General features: G+C 45.3%; 2 protein-coding genes across 4 annotated transcripts in view; both read right to left on the bottom strand.

Moving 5' to 3' along the window:
* The window catches only part of CD81 (CD81 molecule), a 77493-nt gene extending 70529 nt beyond the window's left edge, over positions 1-6964 (bottom strand). Inside the window, exon 1 of the mRNA XM_007062976.4 lies at positions 6506-6964. Coding sequence (XP_007063038.2) covers positions 6506-6571 — 66 coding nt within the window. The 5' untranslated portion in view covers positions 6572-6964. The remainder of the gene's footprint in view (positions 1-6505) is intronic.
* Positions 6965-7995: 1031 nt separating this feature from the next.
* TSPAN32 (tetraspanin 32) overlaps positions 7996-15912 on the bottom strand; it is a 73605-nt gene continuing 65688 nt past the window's right edge. For all 3 annotated transcript variants that reach the window (XR_006291840.1, XM_037899643.2, XM_037899644.2), the window contains one exon: positions 7996-8359. Coding sequence is in view for 2 of the 3 variants with exons in the window: in XM_037899643.2 (XP_037755571.1) it covers positions 8243-8359 (117 nt within the window). In the remaining variant the exon portion in view is untranslated. The remainder of the gene's footprint in view (positions 8360-15912) is intronic.

Here is a 15912-nt window from a genome sequence, read left to right as displayed (position 1 = left end):
GCAAAAACAACGAGGAGTCCTTGTGGCACTTAGAGACTAACAAAATTTATTTGGGCATAAGCTTTCGTAGGCTAAAATCCACTTCATCAGATGCATGGAGTGGAACATACAGTAGGGAAGTATAAATACACAGCATATGAAAAGATGGGAGTTGCCTTACCAAGTGTGGGGGGGGGGGGGGGAGGGGGATCAGTGCTAACGAGCCAATTAAATTAAGGTGGAAGTGGGCTGGTCTCAACAGTTGACAAGAAGGGGTGGAAATCACTTCTGAAGTGCTAATGAAGCCAATGTAAACAAGGTGGCCCATTTCAAACAAGTTGACAAGAAGGTCTGAGTATCAGCAGCAGGAAATTGTTTTTGTAGTGACCCATCCACTCCCAGTCTTTATTCAGGACTAATTTGATGGTGTCCAGTTTGCAAATTAATTTTAGTTCTGCAGTTTCTCGTTGCAGTCTGTTTTTTTGTTGAAGAATTGCCACTTTTAAGTCTGTTATTGAGTGTCCAGGGAGATTGAAGTGTCCTCCTACTGATTTTTGAATGTTATAATTCCTCATGTCAGATTTGTGTCCATTTATTCTTTTGCATAGAGACTGTCTGGTTTGGCCAATGTACACGGCAGAGGGCACTGCTGGCACATGATGGCATATATAACATTGTTGTGGCTGATGTGGATAGGTCCTATGATGGTGTCCCTTGAATAGATACACAGACAGAGTTGGCACTGGGGTTTGGTTCCTGGGTTAGTGTTTTTGTTGTGTGGTGTGTAGTTGCTGGTGAGTATTTGCTTCAGGTTGGGGGGCTGTCTGTAAGCGAGGACTGGCCTGTCTCCCAAGGTGTGTGAGAGTGAAGGATCGTCCTTCAGGATAAGTTGTAGATCCTTGATGATGCGCTGGAGAGGTTTTAGTTGGGGGCTGAAGGTGACGGGTAGTGGCGTTCTGTTACTTTCTTTGTTGGGCCTGTCCTATGGTAGGTGACTTCTGGCTCCCCTTCTGGCTCTGTCAGTCAATCTGTTTCTTCACTTCACCAAGTGGGTAATGTAGTTTTAAGAAGGCTTGATAGAGATCCTGTAGGCATTTGTCTCTGTCTGAGAGATTGGAGCAAATGCAGTTGTATCTTAGAGCTTGGCTGTAGACAATGGATCGTGTGGTGTGGTCTGGATGGAAGCTGCAGGCATGTAGGTATGTATAGTGGTCAGTAGGTTTCCGGTATAAGGTGGTGCTTTATGTGACCATCGCTTAATAGCACTGCAGTGTCTAGGAAGTAGACCTCTTGTGTGGACTGGTCCTGGCTGAGGTTGATGGTGGGGTGGAAATTGTTGAAATCCTGGTGGAATTCCTCAAGGGCCTCCTTTCTGTTGGTCTAGGTGATGACGATGTCATCAATGTAGCACAAGTAGAGTAGGGGCGTTAGGGGACAAGAGCTAAGGAAGTGTTGTTCTAAGTCAGCCATAAAAATGTTGGCATACTGTGGGGCCATGAGGGTACCCATAGCAGTCCTGCTGACTTGAAGGTATAAATTGTCCCCAAATCTGAAATAGTTGTGGATGAGGACAAAGTCAAAGTTCAGCCACCAGGTTTGCCGTGACATTATCGGGGATACCGTTCCTGACGGCTTGTAATCCATCTTTGTGTGGAATGTTAGTGTAGAGGGCTTCTACATCCATAGTGGCCAGGATGGTGTTTTCTGGAAGATCACCAAAGGACTGTAGTTTCCTCAAGAAGTCAGTGGTGTCTCGAAGATAGCTAGGAGTGCTGGTAGCACAGGACCAAGGGGAGCGTCTACATAACCAGATAATCCTGCTGTCAGGGTGCCAATGCCTGAGATGATGGGGCATCTAGGGTTCCCAGGTTTATGGATCTTGGGTAACAGATAGAATACCCCTGGCCGGGACTCTAAGAGTGTGTCTGTGTAGATTTGTTCCTGTGCTTCTTCAGAGAGTTTCTTGAGCAGACGGTGTAGTTTCTTTTGGTAACCCTCAGTGGGATCAGAGGGTAATGGCCTGTAGAATGTGGTGTCAGAGTGTTGCCTAACAGCCTCTCGTTCATATTCCAACCTATTCATGATGACGACAGCACCTCCTTTGTCAGCCTTTTTGATTATGATATCAGAATTGTTTCTGAGGCTGCAGATGGCGTTGTTGCACGGCTGAGGTTATGGGGCAAGTGATGCTGCTTTTCCACAATTTCAGCCCGTGCACGTCAGTGGAAGCACCCTATGTAGAAGTCCAGTCTGTTGTTTCAACCTTCAGGAGGAGTCCACGCAGAATCCTTCTGTTTGTAGTGTTGGTAGGAACGTTTCTGTGGGTTAGTGAGCTGTTCATTGATGTTTTGGAAATATTCCCTAATCGGAGATGTCGAAAGTAGGATTCTAGATCACCGCAGAACTGTATCATGTTCGTGGGGGTGGTGGGGCAGAAGGAGAGGCCCCGAGATAGCCCAGCAGAAGAGTCTGTACTAAGAGCATAGCTGGATAGATTAACAATATTGTTGGGTGAGTTAAGGCCATTGTTGTGGCCCCTTGTGGCATGTAGGAGTTTAGCCCACTTCCACCTTAATTGAACTGGCTCATTAGCACTGACCCCCCACTTGGGAAGGCAACTCCCATCTTTTCATATGCTGTGTATTTATACCTCCCTACTGTATGTTCCACTCCATGCATCTTATGAAGTGGGTTTTAGCCCGCGAAAGCTTACGCCCAAATAAATTTGTTAGTCGCTAAGGTGCCACAAGGACTCCTCGTTGTTTTTGCAGATAGGAAAACAGTCATTTCCTACCAGGGAGACAGGGGTGGATGTGAACAGGCAGGCTTGCTCTGCAACTGCGTGTGTATAGTTCCCATATATCCTTCCTGCTAGATCCTAGTGTCGCCACAAAGAACCACTCCCCCCACTCAAAAAAAAAAAAAAAAAAAAGAAGTCAGGAAACTAGGACAAAAAGGAAAGAAAGAGCTCCTGGATGAACTAGATAACTGGGAAGGAGCAAAGAGAAGGAAAGTGCAGTGACCCCGAAGTAAGGAGGTTGGATGGAGATGCTACCGTTTTCTAGCATCTGCTTGTTATTTTGAGGGAGGAGTTGGTAACGAGAATGTGAGAAATACTGTGTGGTGCTCATTCTTTAAACATGAATTTACACCAGGGATGAACCTGGCCCACTGTCCTCAGTTCTGGTCATGTTTTTCATAGGGAGATATCATCACACTGGAGAAGGGGCAGTGCAGCAAGGGTGGTTGCAGTTGAACTTATTCTAAACTGGAATCAAGAACACCCCAAGGTGACCAGACAGGAGTACTGAATACATGGGGGTGGATAGCAGAGGGCAAGCACACAGTCCAGCAGCTGGAGCAGCCACGAGTCTGGAGTTCCACTCCCAGATTGATGACCGACTCCCTGGATGCCCTTGGGTGTCACTTTACCTGCCTGTAAAATGGCACTAATACTTACATGGCCAAAGCTGGTGTTGTGAGGTTTAAGCAATCCATGCTTGTAAATGCTTGAGATCTTTTGAGGAAAGGGTGCTAGAGAAGCTCACAGCATTGCAAAATGAGATCACGTCTACACTACAGGCGTCTGCTGGTGTCGTCGTCAGTCAGCGGCGTGATCCCTGACAGACATAGCTATGCCAGCAAAAGCCCCTACTACAGATGCACTTACACCAGCAAAACTGTGCTTCTACTGGTATAGTGTTTTGTGCGGGTGTGTGGAATAAGCTATACTAATAAAAGTAGAGCTTTTCCACTCTAGCTGCATGCACATTAGGAGTGCTCTGGCAGTGTAGCTATACCAGCCAAGCACTCCTAGCGTACACATGGCCTAAGTTAAAAGTGCTGCCGGCTCAGTGAGGTGAGGAGAATTAGAGCCCAGGAAAGAAAATAGGAAATTCCGAGGAACCAGAATCAGCTACTGGTTGAAGCTATTGGTATTTCCTGTTTATATCACCAGCAAATCAGTACACAACACATTCTTAGATAATCATCTGTCACTAGCTGGGGTGGGATGGGGGTTCATTCATGTAAACAGATTCTCTGCCGTCAGTGCGTTCATGACCAAGAAGAAGTGAGTGTTGCAAAAATATTCCCTTCATCAGACTTCACCCTCACTGAACTCCTCCTTCACTGTCACCAGCACTGCTCTTTCTAGCAGTCAGCAGGGACCCAGGACCATGACCTAGAATTCCAAGGAAATGGAAAGGAGTTCAAGGCCCTGAGCGTGGGAGGCTCCCTGCTACTCCATCTAAAACCACCTCTCTGAAATGGTGCTAATCTGGTGTCTGATCAGTGTAAATACATGTTGTCAACTCAGTTTAAAAGTAGGATGAAGACTGATATAGCCTTCGGGGGTTCTCAACTGCCAGCAAAATATTAACTCTAACCAAAGCAGGGAAAGGAAGTGGTATTCAGCTACTACTCTGGTCTCTAAAAAAGCTGCAAGAACCACATATCATCCGAGACAGGCCCGGCCAACCCAACACCAAAGCATCACTGTCTGCCCCTAAAATGTCCAGCAAGATAACTAGCCACACCAGCTCCATCTCAGGGAGGAAAAGGCATGAGAAATAAGCAGCCAAACAGAACAAAGGGCACTGCCTTTCACGCACAAACCCCCAGTCACCCTGGGGGGACTCATAACTGGGACAAACAGGCTGACCTTATTACACACACAGGGGAAAGCTAGCCTGCACAACCTACTGTTAAATTAACACAGCTATACATCTGATTAACTATTCATGCCAGGCAGCTGCTAGAAGACCTTCTTACTACATACAGGATTTGATTTGCTTCTTAAATAGTATGGAAGCTTTTTTGGGGGTGGGGGGGAGACAGGGATAGCTCAGTGGTTTGAGCATTGGCCTGCTAAACCTAGGTTTGTGAGTTCAATCCTTGAGGGGGCCATTTAGGGATCTGGGGCAGAAATTGGTGGTTGGTCCTGCTTTGAGCAGGGGGTTGGACTAGATGACCTCCTGAGGTCCCTTCCAACCCTGATATTCTATGATTCTATGAAGCAACGGTGCTCAAATTGTACAGTCAGGAAGTCCGAGCTCCACAGAATGTTACTTAAAAAAATCAAAACCAAATCTCTTCTAAAATCCAGAGCTGTAGAAACTAAGGCAAAGACTTTTCTGAGATTCAGGGTGTGGTCCTTGCAAAATTCTCCAAGCAGGGAGGGAGTATGAGACGATGGGAGGGGTGTGAAAAACCATGCACATCGCCCATCTTTTAAGCGTCCTCATTTGTCTAGGACATCTACTAAGCAAGTATGTTTTAACTCCCCCTTCCTCCCCATGTACATTCCTTCTCCAAGCAATCAGCTCATCTTTCTTAACCTAACAGCAACACCGAGTTTCCAATTCATATCCCAAGGCTGGGAAACCTAACATTTCCCCCCAAACTCCGCCCAGATTCCCCACTTGTAAAACAGGAGAAGCAGGAGCACTAGACAAAATAATAAATAAAGTGAATAATTTTTTTTTTTTTTAAAAATCCAGTTTTACATGTCTCCTCATTTTTAACTATTTTTGTTTTACAGCCATAGGTGCTGGAAGTAGGGGTGCTGCAGCAATCCCTTTCTTGAAGTGGGGTCTATCATATATAGGGTTTACAGATTGATTCAGTGACTCTCAGCACTCCCACTATACAAATTGTTTCAGCACCCCTGTTTTCAGAACCAACTTCGCTGCACATATTAGAAAATTTGGCATCAAAACAAATTTCAAAGATAAAAACGTATATTTACTGAAGAGTTATTTTTTATTTTTAAGAAAGAAGGGGGGGGGGGGGAAGAGAATACATCACACTCTAATTTCCAGCCTCTAACCACAGGATTTACATGTTTTAGTAATTCTCTAGTTCCCACCTGCTAGAACCCCAGAAAACACTTTCACCGCCTACAGATGCCTTTACAGCTGACCACCTCAGCTATTATATAACTACGCACCAGCATTTGTACCCACAGGCGTACTCGCTCAACCCCGCAGACAGACAGACAGAGCTCCTCACTCCACGCCTCCCAAGCATTTTTCAATTCGGTTTACAGGTGGTTTATCAACTTCGGCGAGCGTCTGTACATTTTAACCCGGGATCAACGCAATCCTTCAGAATTCAAAGAACCACGTCAGATTTATGGGGCTTTTTTTTTTTAATAAAAAAAAATTGAAGACTTGGGGGAGGGGGTAGGTAAGAACAGCTCGCAGCCTGGGCTTGCGGATCAGCCCACTGCTCAGGCCCGTAAGCTCTTTCAATGCAACAACCATTTTACGCTGGGCTCAACCTCCCCCATCTTCCAAACCGAACGTCCTTCCCGTCCCTCACAGCTGTTCAGAGGAGGGGGCTTTGCTCCTCTAGTGCAGGGAGGAAGCCAAGTCTCCGCTCCCCGCTGCATTATTTTGGGTCGGAATCCCTCTGCAGCCCGGGGGAGGAAAAGCGAACACAGCCGCCCCGCGTCGCGTGAGACACACATCCGCGCCCGAGATCTGTGGGGAGGGGAGAAGAAATGGAAAAAAACGCAACTCACCCAAAAGACAAAATTAAAGACAAAAAGCAGGTATTTGATGCACTTGGTGCAGCCTTCCACGCCCATTGCTGCGGATTTCTGTGGGCAGAGCTGCCTGCGAGGGGTGGCCTGTTAAATCAGCGCGTGTGAACAAGGAGCCGCAGCTATTGCGGAGGGTAGCCTCTATGTTTTCCTTTGGGATTTCCGCTGACTGGTGAGGTGCTAGGCGGCTTCTCTTCGCTATCTCCTCCCTCATTCAATTACAGACACCCACCCACTGGCTCTGTCGCTAAGCCAGGATCCTCCCACTCAGCGGCAGCCGGTCATTTTTACAGAGGAGGCTACCGCCTCCTGGGGGCAGCCAGCCCCAACTTCCCACTGCCTTTTATACCATTTCTGAACGACCCCAAAAACAGGTAGCAATCATACCGGGCACAGCTGTTCTCAACGTTCTCAAGCGACTGGGCGACTATTAACGGATGAGACTGATGTAAGTAAGTAGCTGTTACTTAAAAGTCTCTATGTCTAGATTCACAAACCACAAGTGACTACTGGAAAAAATATATTGCTCTTTTAAAGGCTCAAGTGTACATGGCCATGGAATTCAACAGCGGAGCAGCTACGTGCCTGGGGATTCTTCTGGGGGCCTACTGGAAGTTTGAGGGCTGCACCGAATTTTGGGTAAGAGGGTTGGATTCAGCTTACATGCGGCAGTTTTAAATTTGGAAAAACCGGTTCCCCCATCCCTCATCTAATCTGTATAATTTGTATTAGGCCCTGATGCTGCAAACACTTAATATTCACGCTAAACTATACTGTCTGGAATAATCCCATTGAAAGCAATGGGAGTAAAGTTAAGCACTCGCATAAACCTTTGCAGGATTTTGGGCCTTAATGCATCCAAGGAAGAGATCCAGTTCAGCTGTGTTTGAATTGCAAACACACTTGATCTGAATTACAATTATATTTGACCTTTCATCACATGAAATTCAAAAAAAAAAAAAGATAAAAACAGACAACATACATATTTTTAAATTTAATAAAATTTTGTCCGAAACCAAGTTGTGCTGACTTGCTCATCCCTAATAAAATGTATTTCTTGCTCTGGTGCTGATCCTACTACTCTTACTCATGTTGAGGAGTACCGTACTCTGTAAACAGGTTTGTGAATTCCATTGGGGCTGTGTAGGGAGGATAGTAATTCTCAAAGTGAAGGTGACAGAATAATTATTTATTAAAGGGGCACCTACAGGTGCCAACCAAGATCAAGGTCCCAGTGTTCTAGGCACTTTACATACACATAGTAAGGGAGATCCAAATCCTCAAAAGTATTTGGACACGTACCTCCCACTGATTCCTAGGCGAGAGAGTCTTTGTTCCAGAGGGCTTACAGTTTATTTAGACAAGATGTAGAAAGGCAATGGGGAACTGAGGCACAGAGAGATCAAGTGGCTATCCTCTTCTCACACACAGATTCTGTCGCAAAGCCAGGAACTGAACTCACACAGCTCTGATCCTAGTCCAGTTCTTTAACTGCAACAACATTCTTCATCTGGTCTTCTGATACTGGCTTTATTGGAATTAAATATTGCCTTATGAACATTTCAGACACTGTATTCTGGAACTGCAATGTAGAGCCTTCCACAGGTTTAGCCTGATATCGGTTTGGTTCACTGTGAATGCATCGAGAATGTTCATACTCTTACACAGGAGTTTTTTTCCAGCAGTTAGGCAGCAAGTGACAGAAGCTTCATTTTTCTATCTTTGCTGTTCTTTTCTTTCCCCATCTTGTGCCTGTTCATCTTGTCTTGTCCTTTGGGAAATGGGATTGGACTCTAACAACAACTCCAGCCCATCTCCGTTAACTTCTCTTCCCTAAAAAAAAGGACAGTTATCATACATCTACAGTTTCAAGGCCTTTGGATGCCCCTATACCTGCGTCTCACAAAGTAGCATTATTTACACCATCCTAATACGTCATGATGTAGCCCAATTTACCCCCACCTGCACCCCTGAGACCTTTGTGGATTCTACTTCCCCATGCACGTGGTTTACAGCCTTCGGATCTTAGTGTGGATTCTTGTCACCCACCTGTTCAGCTGATATGAGGCCTTTCATAGTATAGTTCATTCACCTTAGCATTGGATGAAAGACTATAGTGCTATTTACCCCAGACCATACTTTTAAGATCTTCGTGTGTATTTTCCCCCTCATCCAGCATGGACTGAGGTGGCACTGTTTACACTGGTCCACAGCTTCCAGACCCAACTGACTCAACTATGGATTTCACAAATGAAATCTGAATGTACTTAACAAAGATGGTCAGTGGAATCAACTGTTGTCATGGACTAACAGTGATCGGTTGCTATGTGACTACCAAAACCAAGCCAGGTTGGGGGATAAAACGTAAAGGACAAACCCAGATAATTATGGAAGTGGGAGAAATTTATCTTGTGAGGACCTTCAGTTCCAATGACTTTTTCCCCTCCATTACACTGATGATGAGGCACTGGTATAATGGGGTGATGAATATTTTCTTTCTGCAGTATTATGAGAAAAACTATTCTCTCCCTGGCTTAGTAATAACCGAACATCCTGTTGTGTGCTCTGGCTAATCAGAACCTGGCCTATTCTTAGAAGTGTGCTTTAATGTATAAGCTAAAAGAAAAGGAGGACTTGTGGCACCTTAGAGACTAACAAATTTATTTGAGCATAAGCTTTCGTGAGCTACAGCTCACTTCATCGGATGCATGCAGTGGAAAATACTGTGGGGAGATTTATATACACAGAGAACATGAAACAATGGGTGTTACCATACACACTGTAACGAGAGTGATCAGGTAAGGTGAGCTATTACCAGCAGGAGAGCGGGGGCGGGGAGGGGGGAGAAAACTTTTGTAGTGATAATCAAGGTGGGCCATTTCCAGCAGTTGACAAGAACGTCCGAGGAACAGTGGGGAGTGGGGGGAGGGGGATAAACATGGGGAAATAGTTTTACTTTGTGTAATGACCCTTCCACTCCCAGTCTCTATTCAAACCTAAGTTAATTGTATCCAGTTTGCAAATTAATTCCAATTCAGCAGTCTCTTGTTGGAGGCTGTTTTTGAAGTTTTTTTGTTGAAGTATTGCCACTTTTAGGTCTGTAATCGAGTGACCAGAGAGATTGAAGTGTTCTCCAACTGGTTTTTGAATGTTATAATTCTTGACGTCTGTTTTGTGTCCATTTATTCTTTTACGTAGAGACTGTCCAGTTTGACCAATGTACATAGCAGAGGGGCATTGCTGGCACATGATGGCATATATCACATTGGTAGATGTGCAGGTGAACGAGCCTCTGATAGTGTGGCTGATGTGATTAAGCCCTATGATGGTGTCCCCTGAATAGATATGCGGACAGAGTTGGCAACGAGCTTTGTTGCAAGGATAGGTTCCTGGGTTAGTGGTTCTGGTGTGTGGTTGCTGGTGAGTATTTGCTTCAGGTTGGGGGGCTGTCTGTAAGCAAGGACTGGCCTGTCTCCCAAGATCTGTGAGAGTGATGGGTCGTCCTTCAGGATAGGTTGTAGATCCTTGATGATGCGTTGGAGAGGTTTTAGTTGGGGGCTGAAGGTGATGGCTAGTGGCGTTCTGTTATTTTCTTTGTTGGGCCTGTCCTGTAGTAGGTGACTTCTGGGTACTCTTCTGGCTCTGTCAATCTGTTTCTTCACTTCAGCAGGTGGGTATTGTAGTTGTAAGAATGCTTGATAGAGATCTTGTAGGTGTTTGTCTCTGTCTGAGGGGTTGGAGCAAATGCAGTTTATCTATTCAGGGGACACCATCATTGGGCCTAATCACGAAAGCTTATGCTCAAATAAATTTGTTAGTCTCTACTGTGCCACAAGTACTCCTTTTCTTTTTGTGAATACAGACTAACATGGCTGCTACTCTGAAATCTATAAGCTAGTTTCTGATTAGGGGAAATAGTTAGTCCTAAAACTTAACTGATAAAATATAAACTTTCTTGTGGTTTGACATGAATTGCCTTTGGCAGAAAGTGAAAGGAGTTACTTTGGCACACATCAGATTCTTTCAACATTTTCTCACAGCTTATGTGATCATTGCAAACTTTGTTTTAAGCCAGTTCTCAACATTGGCTGAAACTTAAAGTTCTTAATAATAGAGTAATTTAACCTCATGTGAAGATTATTTCTTTTAATTAAATTACTTTCTGGAATTATAGCTGTTGTCTTTCAGATAGTTTTACTTCCACAGTAAAAAAACTGGACTTTGTAAGAGGTTCAATAGGTGGGGAAAAAGCTGTAATGGTCAGGGTTAAGAAAACTGGGGAGATGAAAGAACCACTTGTTGACCTGTGAAACACTAATTCTTGTAACATCAGTGCTGTCCAGATTTATCAGTGAACACCTTTATGTAATGGTATGGATAATATCTAGCAATATTCATTTCTATATGGGAAAATTGAACAGTTAATTTAGGCATAATGAACTGTAATATGATTTGCTTTATTATTAACACAGTGTGTAAACATTGAATAGAGTCTTTGTACTGATGCATTTTTGATTCATTTGTGTTTTTAATGGGGTGACCCAAATGTTCTTTGTGCCCAGGGCCCCAATAAATCTTAATCTGCCTCTAGCCAGAATGTACAGAATAAAAGCCTGATACAGATGACAAAAATGGTTTCCCAGAATTACATTTAGTTTGTGATGTATTGTATTAATGAGTTATGTCAGGGAACTTGCTGTACAGTACATGGCGGCTCCCACCTACGTGCAAGCATCTAATCCCATCAGATGTGATTTAAAGTCTCTTTTGCAGCTTTGTGGATTCACTGCAAAATACTTTGGAATTAGTAAGTAAAATGAATGTATACAAATTTACTCTGGCAATTTGTGTCACATGCTATTATTCACCCTATGTACATAAAAATGGCCACACTGGGTCAAACCAAAGGTCCATCTAGCCCAGTATCCTGTCTTCTGACAATGGCCAATGCCAGGTGCTTCAGAGGGAATGAACAGAACAGGTAATGATCAAGTGATCCATCCCCTGTTGCCGATTCCCAGCTTCTGGCAAACAGAGACTTGGGACACCATCCCTATCTATCCTGGCTAATAGCCATTGATGGACCTATCCTCCATGAATTGATCTAATTTTTTTTTTAATCCAGTTATAGTGTTAGCCTTCTCAGCATCCCCTGGCAATGAGTTCCTCAGGTAGACTGTGCATTATGTGAAGAAATACTTCCTTTTGTTTGTTTTAAACCTGCTGCCCATTAATATCATTTGGTGACCCCCAGTTCTTGTGTTATGAGAAGGAGTAAACAACACTTCCTTAATTACTTTCTCCACACCAGTCATGATTTTATAGACCTCTATCATATCTCCCCTTAGTCATCTCTTTTCCAAGCTGAAAAGTCCCAGTCTTATTAAACTCTCCTCACATGGAAGCTGTTCCATACCTCTAATCATTTTTAAATTTGTTAGTCTCTAAGGTGCCACAAGTCGTCCTTTTCTTTTTGCAGATACAGACTAACACGGCTGCTACTCTGAAACCTAATAATTTTTGTTGCCCTTTTCTGAACCTTTTTTCAATTCCAATAATTCCTTCTGTAGGAAGATAAGGGACTGTCATTTCTGATTAGTTTGGTTCAAGAGTTCAGCTTGGGTTCTCTTTTCTGAAATAACAACTACTAAATTAAGTTCTTTGGAACAGGCAGATATAGCAAGAATGTCAGAAACCTCTTTGAGACATATGTGTGCCACTAATTACAGTCCAAATTTACCACTTCCTTCCTCAACATGCAGGCTATAGAACATGGGTAGGGAAACTATGGCCTGGGAGCTGCATCCAGCCCTCCAGACGTTTTAATCTGGCCCTTGAGCTCCCGCTGGGGAGCAGGGTCTGGGGCTTGCTTCGCTCCCGCTCCAGCCGAGGCGCAGGGTCGGAGGCTTGCCCTGCTCTGTGTGGCTCCTGGAAGCAGCAGCGTGTCCCCGCTCTGGCTCCTACGCGTACGGGTAGCCATGGGACTCCACACGCTACCTCCACCCCAAGTGCCGCCCCTGCAGCTCCCGTTGGCCAGAAACCACAGCCAATGGGAGCTGCAGGGGTGGCACCTGCGGACGGGGTAGTGCACAGAGCTGCCTGGCTGCGCCACTGCGTAGGAGCCATCAGGGGGACGTGCCACTGCTTCTGGGAGCTGCTTGAGGTAAGCGCTGTCTGGAGCCTGCACCCCTGACCCCCTCCTGCACCCCAATCCTCTACCCCAGCCCTGATCCCCCTCCCAACCTCCGAACCCCTCAGTCCTTGCCCAGAGCACCCTCCTGCACCCCAAACCCCTCACCCTCCGCCCCACCACAGAGCCTGCACTCCCAGCCAGAGCCCTCACCCCCTCCCACACCCCAACCCCCAATTTCATGAGCATTCATGGCCCGCCATACAATTTCCATACCCCAATGTGGCCCCACGGCCAAAAAATTTGCCCACCCTGCTCTAGAACGTACATTTACGATTAAGGCACGTTCTGGCAATACTGTACACAAAGGCTTTGTAACAGAGGCCCAGCTCCGCCACTGGCCTCTTCCCTGCAGAAACTGCGCATGCTTCACAAGGTGTGTGCTTAGTGACACTTTATTTCTATTTCCCTTCACCGATATCACCACTGTCCCCCATGCTCCCACCTATTTACAACCTTTGCCGAGCTTTAGGCCCTCTCAGCAGGACTTGAGGGGAACAGAGGGCTCCCTACTCTGAGGTCTCTCTATAGCGAGGCTCAGCTAGTCCTCGCCCTCTCTCTCTCCTTCTTGTATTTCCTTCCTCTGCCTATTTTATCAGCGCTGGGCTGATGGGGCCAATTAAGCTTTCCCCCACACCCAGCCCACCAGCCTGATTAGATCATTACCCCCGAACAGTTTCCACTGGAGCACTAATTAGCCTCAAAGTAATCAGAGTGCAGGCTGCTCATTCTTTGCCCCCTTCTTCAGTGTGAGGGAGACCCTGGCGCACATCAGGTCTCAGGACCTTTTCTGGCTCCTCCAGAACCTTCTCCTTAGGTTCTGGATGCACTTTTCCCCGCACCTCCTGATTGACGCACACCCCATCCGTGGCCCCACGAAGTTTCAAGACCTCCTCGTCAACCTCCTCCTGGTACTGGCCAAGGTGGCAGTCCATCATACCAGGAAAAGGATGTCGGATGGGGAGGTGCTCTGCGACTGTGAGACCTATTTCCACTCCTCGCTTTGCTCACACATCCAGGCAGAGCTCCTCTGGCCAGGGTCTGCTGGCTCCCTAGACATCTTCAAGGAGCAGCAGGTGCTGTCTGGGCTTCGCTGCTCAGTGTCCCCTTCTGGCTCTCTGCTTATGACTCGGTGACCCTCACTCCTATATTTCACTCCTATAATTTGCCTATATAACGTGGTGATCTGCATGAACAGGTGGAAATTCTTTTCCATGGCTGGTATAGATTATAGGATTCTAATTCAATGCAATACATTATCATTATTCATTGTTTGTTCAGATGGTAGTCTCATTGTTTACTCTCTCCTTCCTTCCCTCATTCATCTGCACAGAAAAAACCTATTCTGGGTTGCAAAATTTCTGAATAAAATTTATGATGACTTTTTGGTGAAATTCCTAATCAACTAACTTGACTGTCACATTTTCTTTGCTATGGGAAAGCTGAATGAAATAACCTGGATTTCCAATTTACCTTCAATCTTACAAAAAGCACAAACACAGAAAAGCTTTAAACAAGGTATCTTGGAATCACATCAGAAGAGTATGTATTGGAATACTCAGAAATTCACATTGCAATAAATGGATCTAAATCCCACAGAAAGTCTAATGAACCTAGGCAGAGAATACTAAGATGTTGGAGTCTGGCCAGAGTAAGTAGGCTTGAGATTAATATCAAGGAGCAAACTGTACAGGATACACACTGGACATTAAAGGTAGAATGAGGATGCCTTCCAGTTTACTTGAAACATATTATTCAGACTCCAGGGGTTCCTGTGTGCCGGGTAATCTTTGGTCACTGGCAAACAAAGGAGACAAAGCTGGAGCTTGAGTCGGGGGGAACCTATTTGCTTGTCTGAAGTTGTAGCGGTTTTCTTTAATAAATGCCTCTGCTTTAAAACAGACTGTGATTTCATACATCATAACATCTAGGAAGCATCACAAATCCCACAATGGGCAGATACACAGGTTATTTCATTTGCAATAAATGATTCAGTAAACAGGCAGAATTATAGGAAAGAGATCATGGAAGTCAATGTTACATGCAGAGAGGCCTGTGGTTCTCTGGTAGCAGCTTTGCCCCAGTTTACATTCCCAAATCCCTCCTGAAATCTGATGCTCTTTCTCCAGTTCCACTCATCACACCCACACCTAAAGAGCATGCCTGCTGCACCATCACAGCACACTCTTTCAGTAGGCCTGCACAGCCCTTGTATCTGTTCAGAGGATCAGGAACCTATAGTCTGCCTCACCCCATCTGTGGCTGCCTCCTTTTGTGGGGAGTTGGCTGCTCCTGGGGTGCTGGCAGGGAGTAGACCCTGTTCCAATTATGCCTGGTCCCTGTGCAGAAAGGTAGACAGGTTGGGGGTGTGGGGGAGGAGAGAAGCCTTGAACCTTTCCTCCTGCACGCACATGTAAGTGCCAGGCAAATTTGTTAGTACCTGTTACACTGAAGAGATAGCCAAGAGAGCAAAACAGAACAAAAAACCTAACTGCCCTTTGCTTGGTAACCTAGGAAATAACATTCCATCAAAATTACATCCATCCTCACCCAAGCAACAGAGCCGGGGTGAGTGAAGACATCACTAACAACAACAAGGGGACCAGAGACTTAGCACAGGTAATGTTTTACATGCATGCATCAGCTGTCATGATTCAGTTGACACTTTCCCTTCAAGTGGAAAATCTCCTCCCGTGTCTAATGGGAAGGAGTTTCCAGAGTTTGTTTTCTGTGAACCCTAGGGAGCAGCTGGTTCCTCCCTCAGCACAAGCTGAGCTTGGAAAACCCTTTTTGTTCCTCATCTGCACATTCAGCTCACTCCCCATTTGATCTTCAGCATTGTTTTTTGGAAGAAAAAAACCCATCGCTCTGCCTAATTTTTTCTGTTTCTAATAAACACAACAACTAGATGCCGTCTGTGCAGTCTGTCTCTCTAGTTATATTTAAATATTTATATCCATGTCTCTATGGTGACCAGTCGAGTTATATAATGAGTAGTGGGAGAGTGTTGGAGAAGAACAACCCGAGGAAGGTGGAGGAGGTTAGAGGCTTCTTTTTAAGGTATAATTACTGTCACAAACTGCGTCTGATAGTTTTGAAATGGATGGAGAACTGCTTTCAGTAAGCAGTGGCCATTGGGGAAAGCCGTGGTTTGCCATACTGGGAGAAATGAACCCCCAGAGGGTCAGACGAGTCT

Source organism: Chelonia mydas, chromosome 6, assembly GCF_015237465.2.
Source record: "Chelonia mydas isolate rCheMyd1 chromosome 6, rCheMyd1.pri.v2, whole genome shotgun sequence".
Classification (NCBI taxonomy): domain Eukaryota; kingdom Metazoa; phylum Chordata; order Testudines; family Cheloniidae; genus Chelonia; species Chelonia mydas.
Note: the sequence above shows the minus strand (reverse complement) of the source record. Positions and strands in the feature narration are given on the sequence as shown.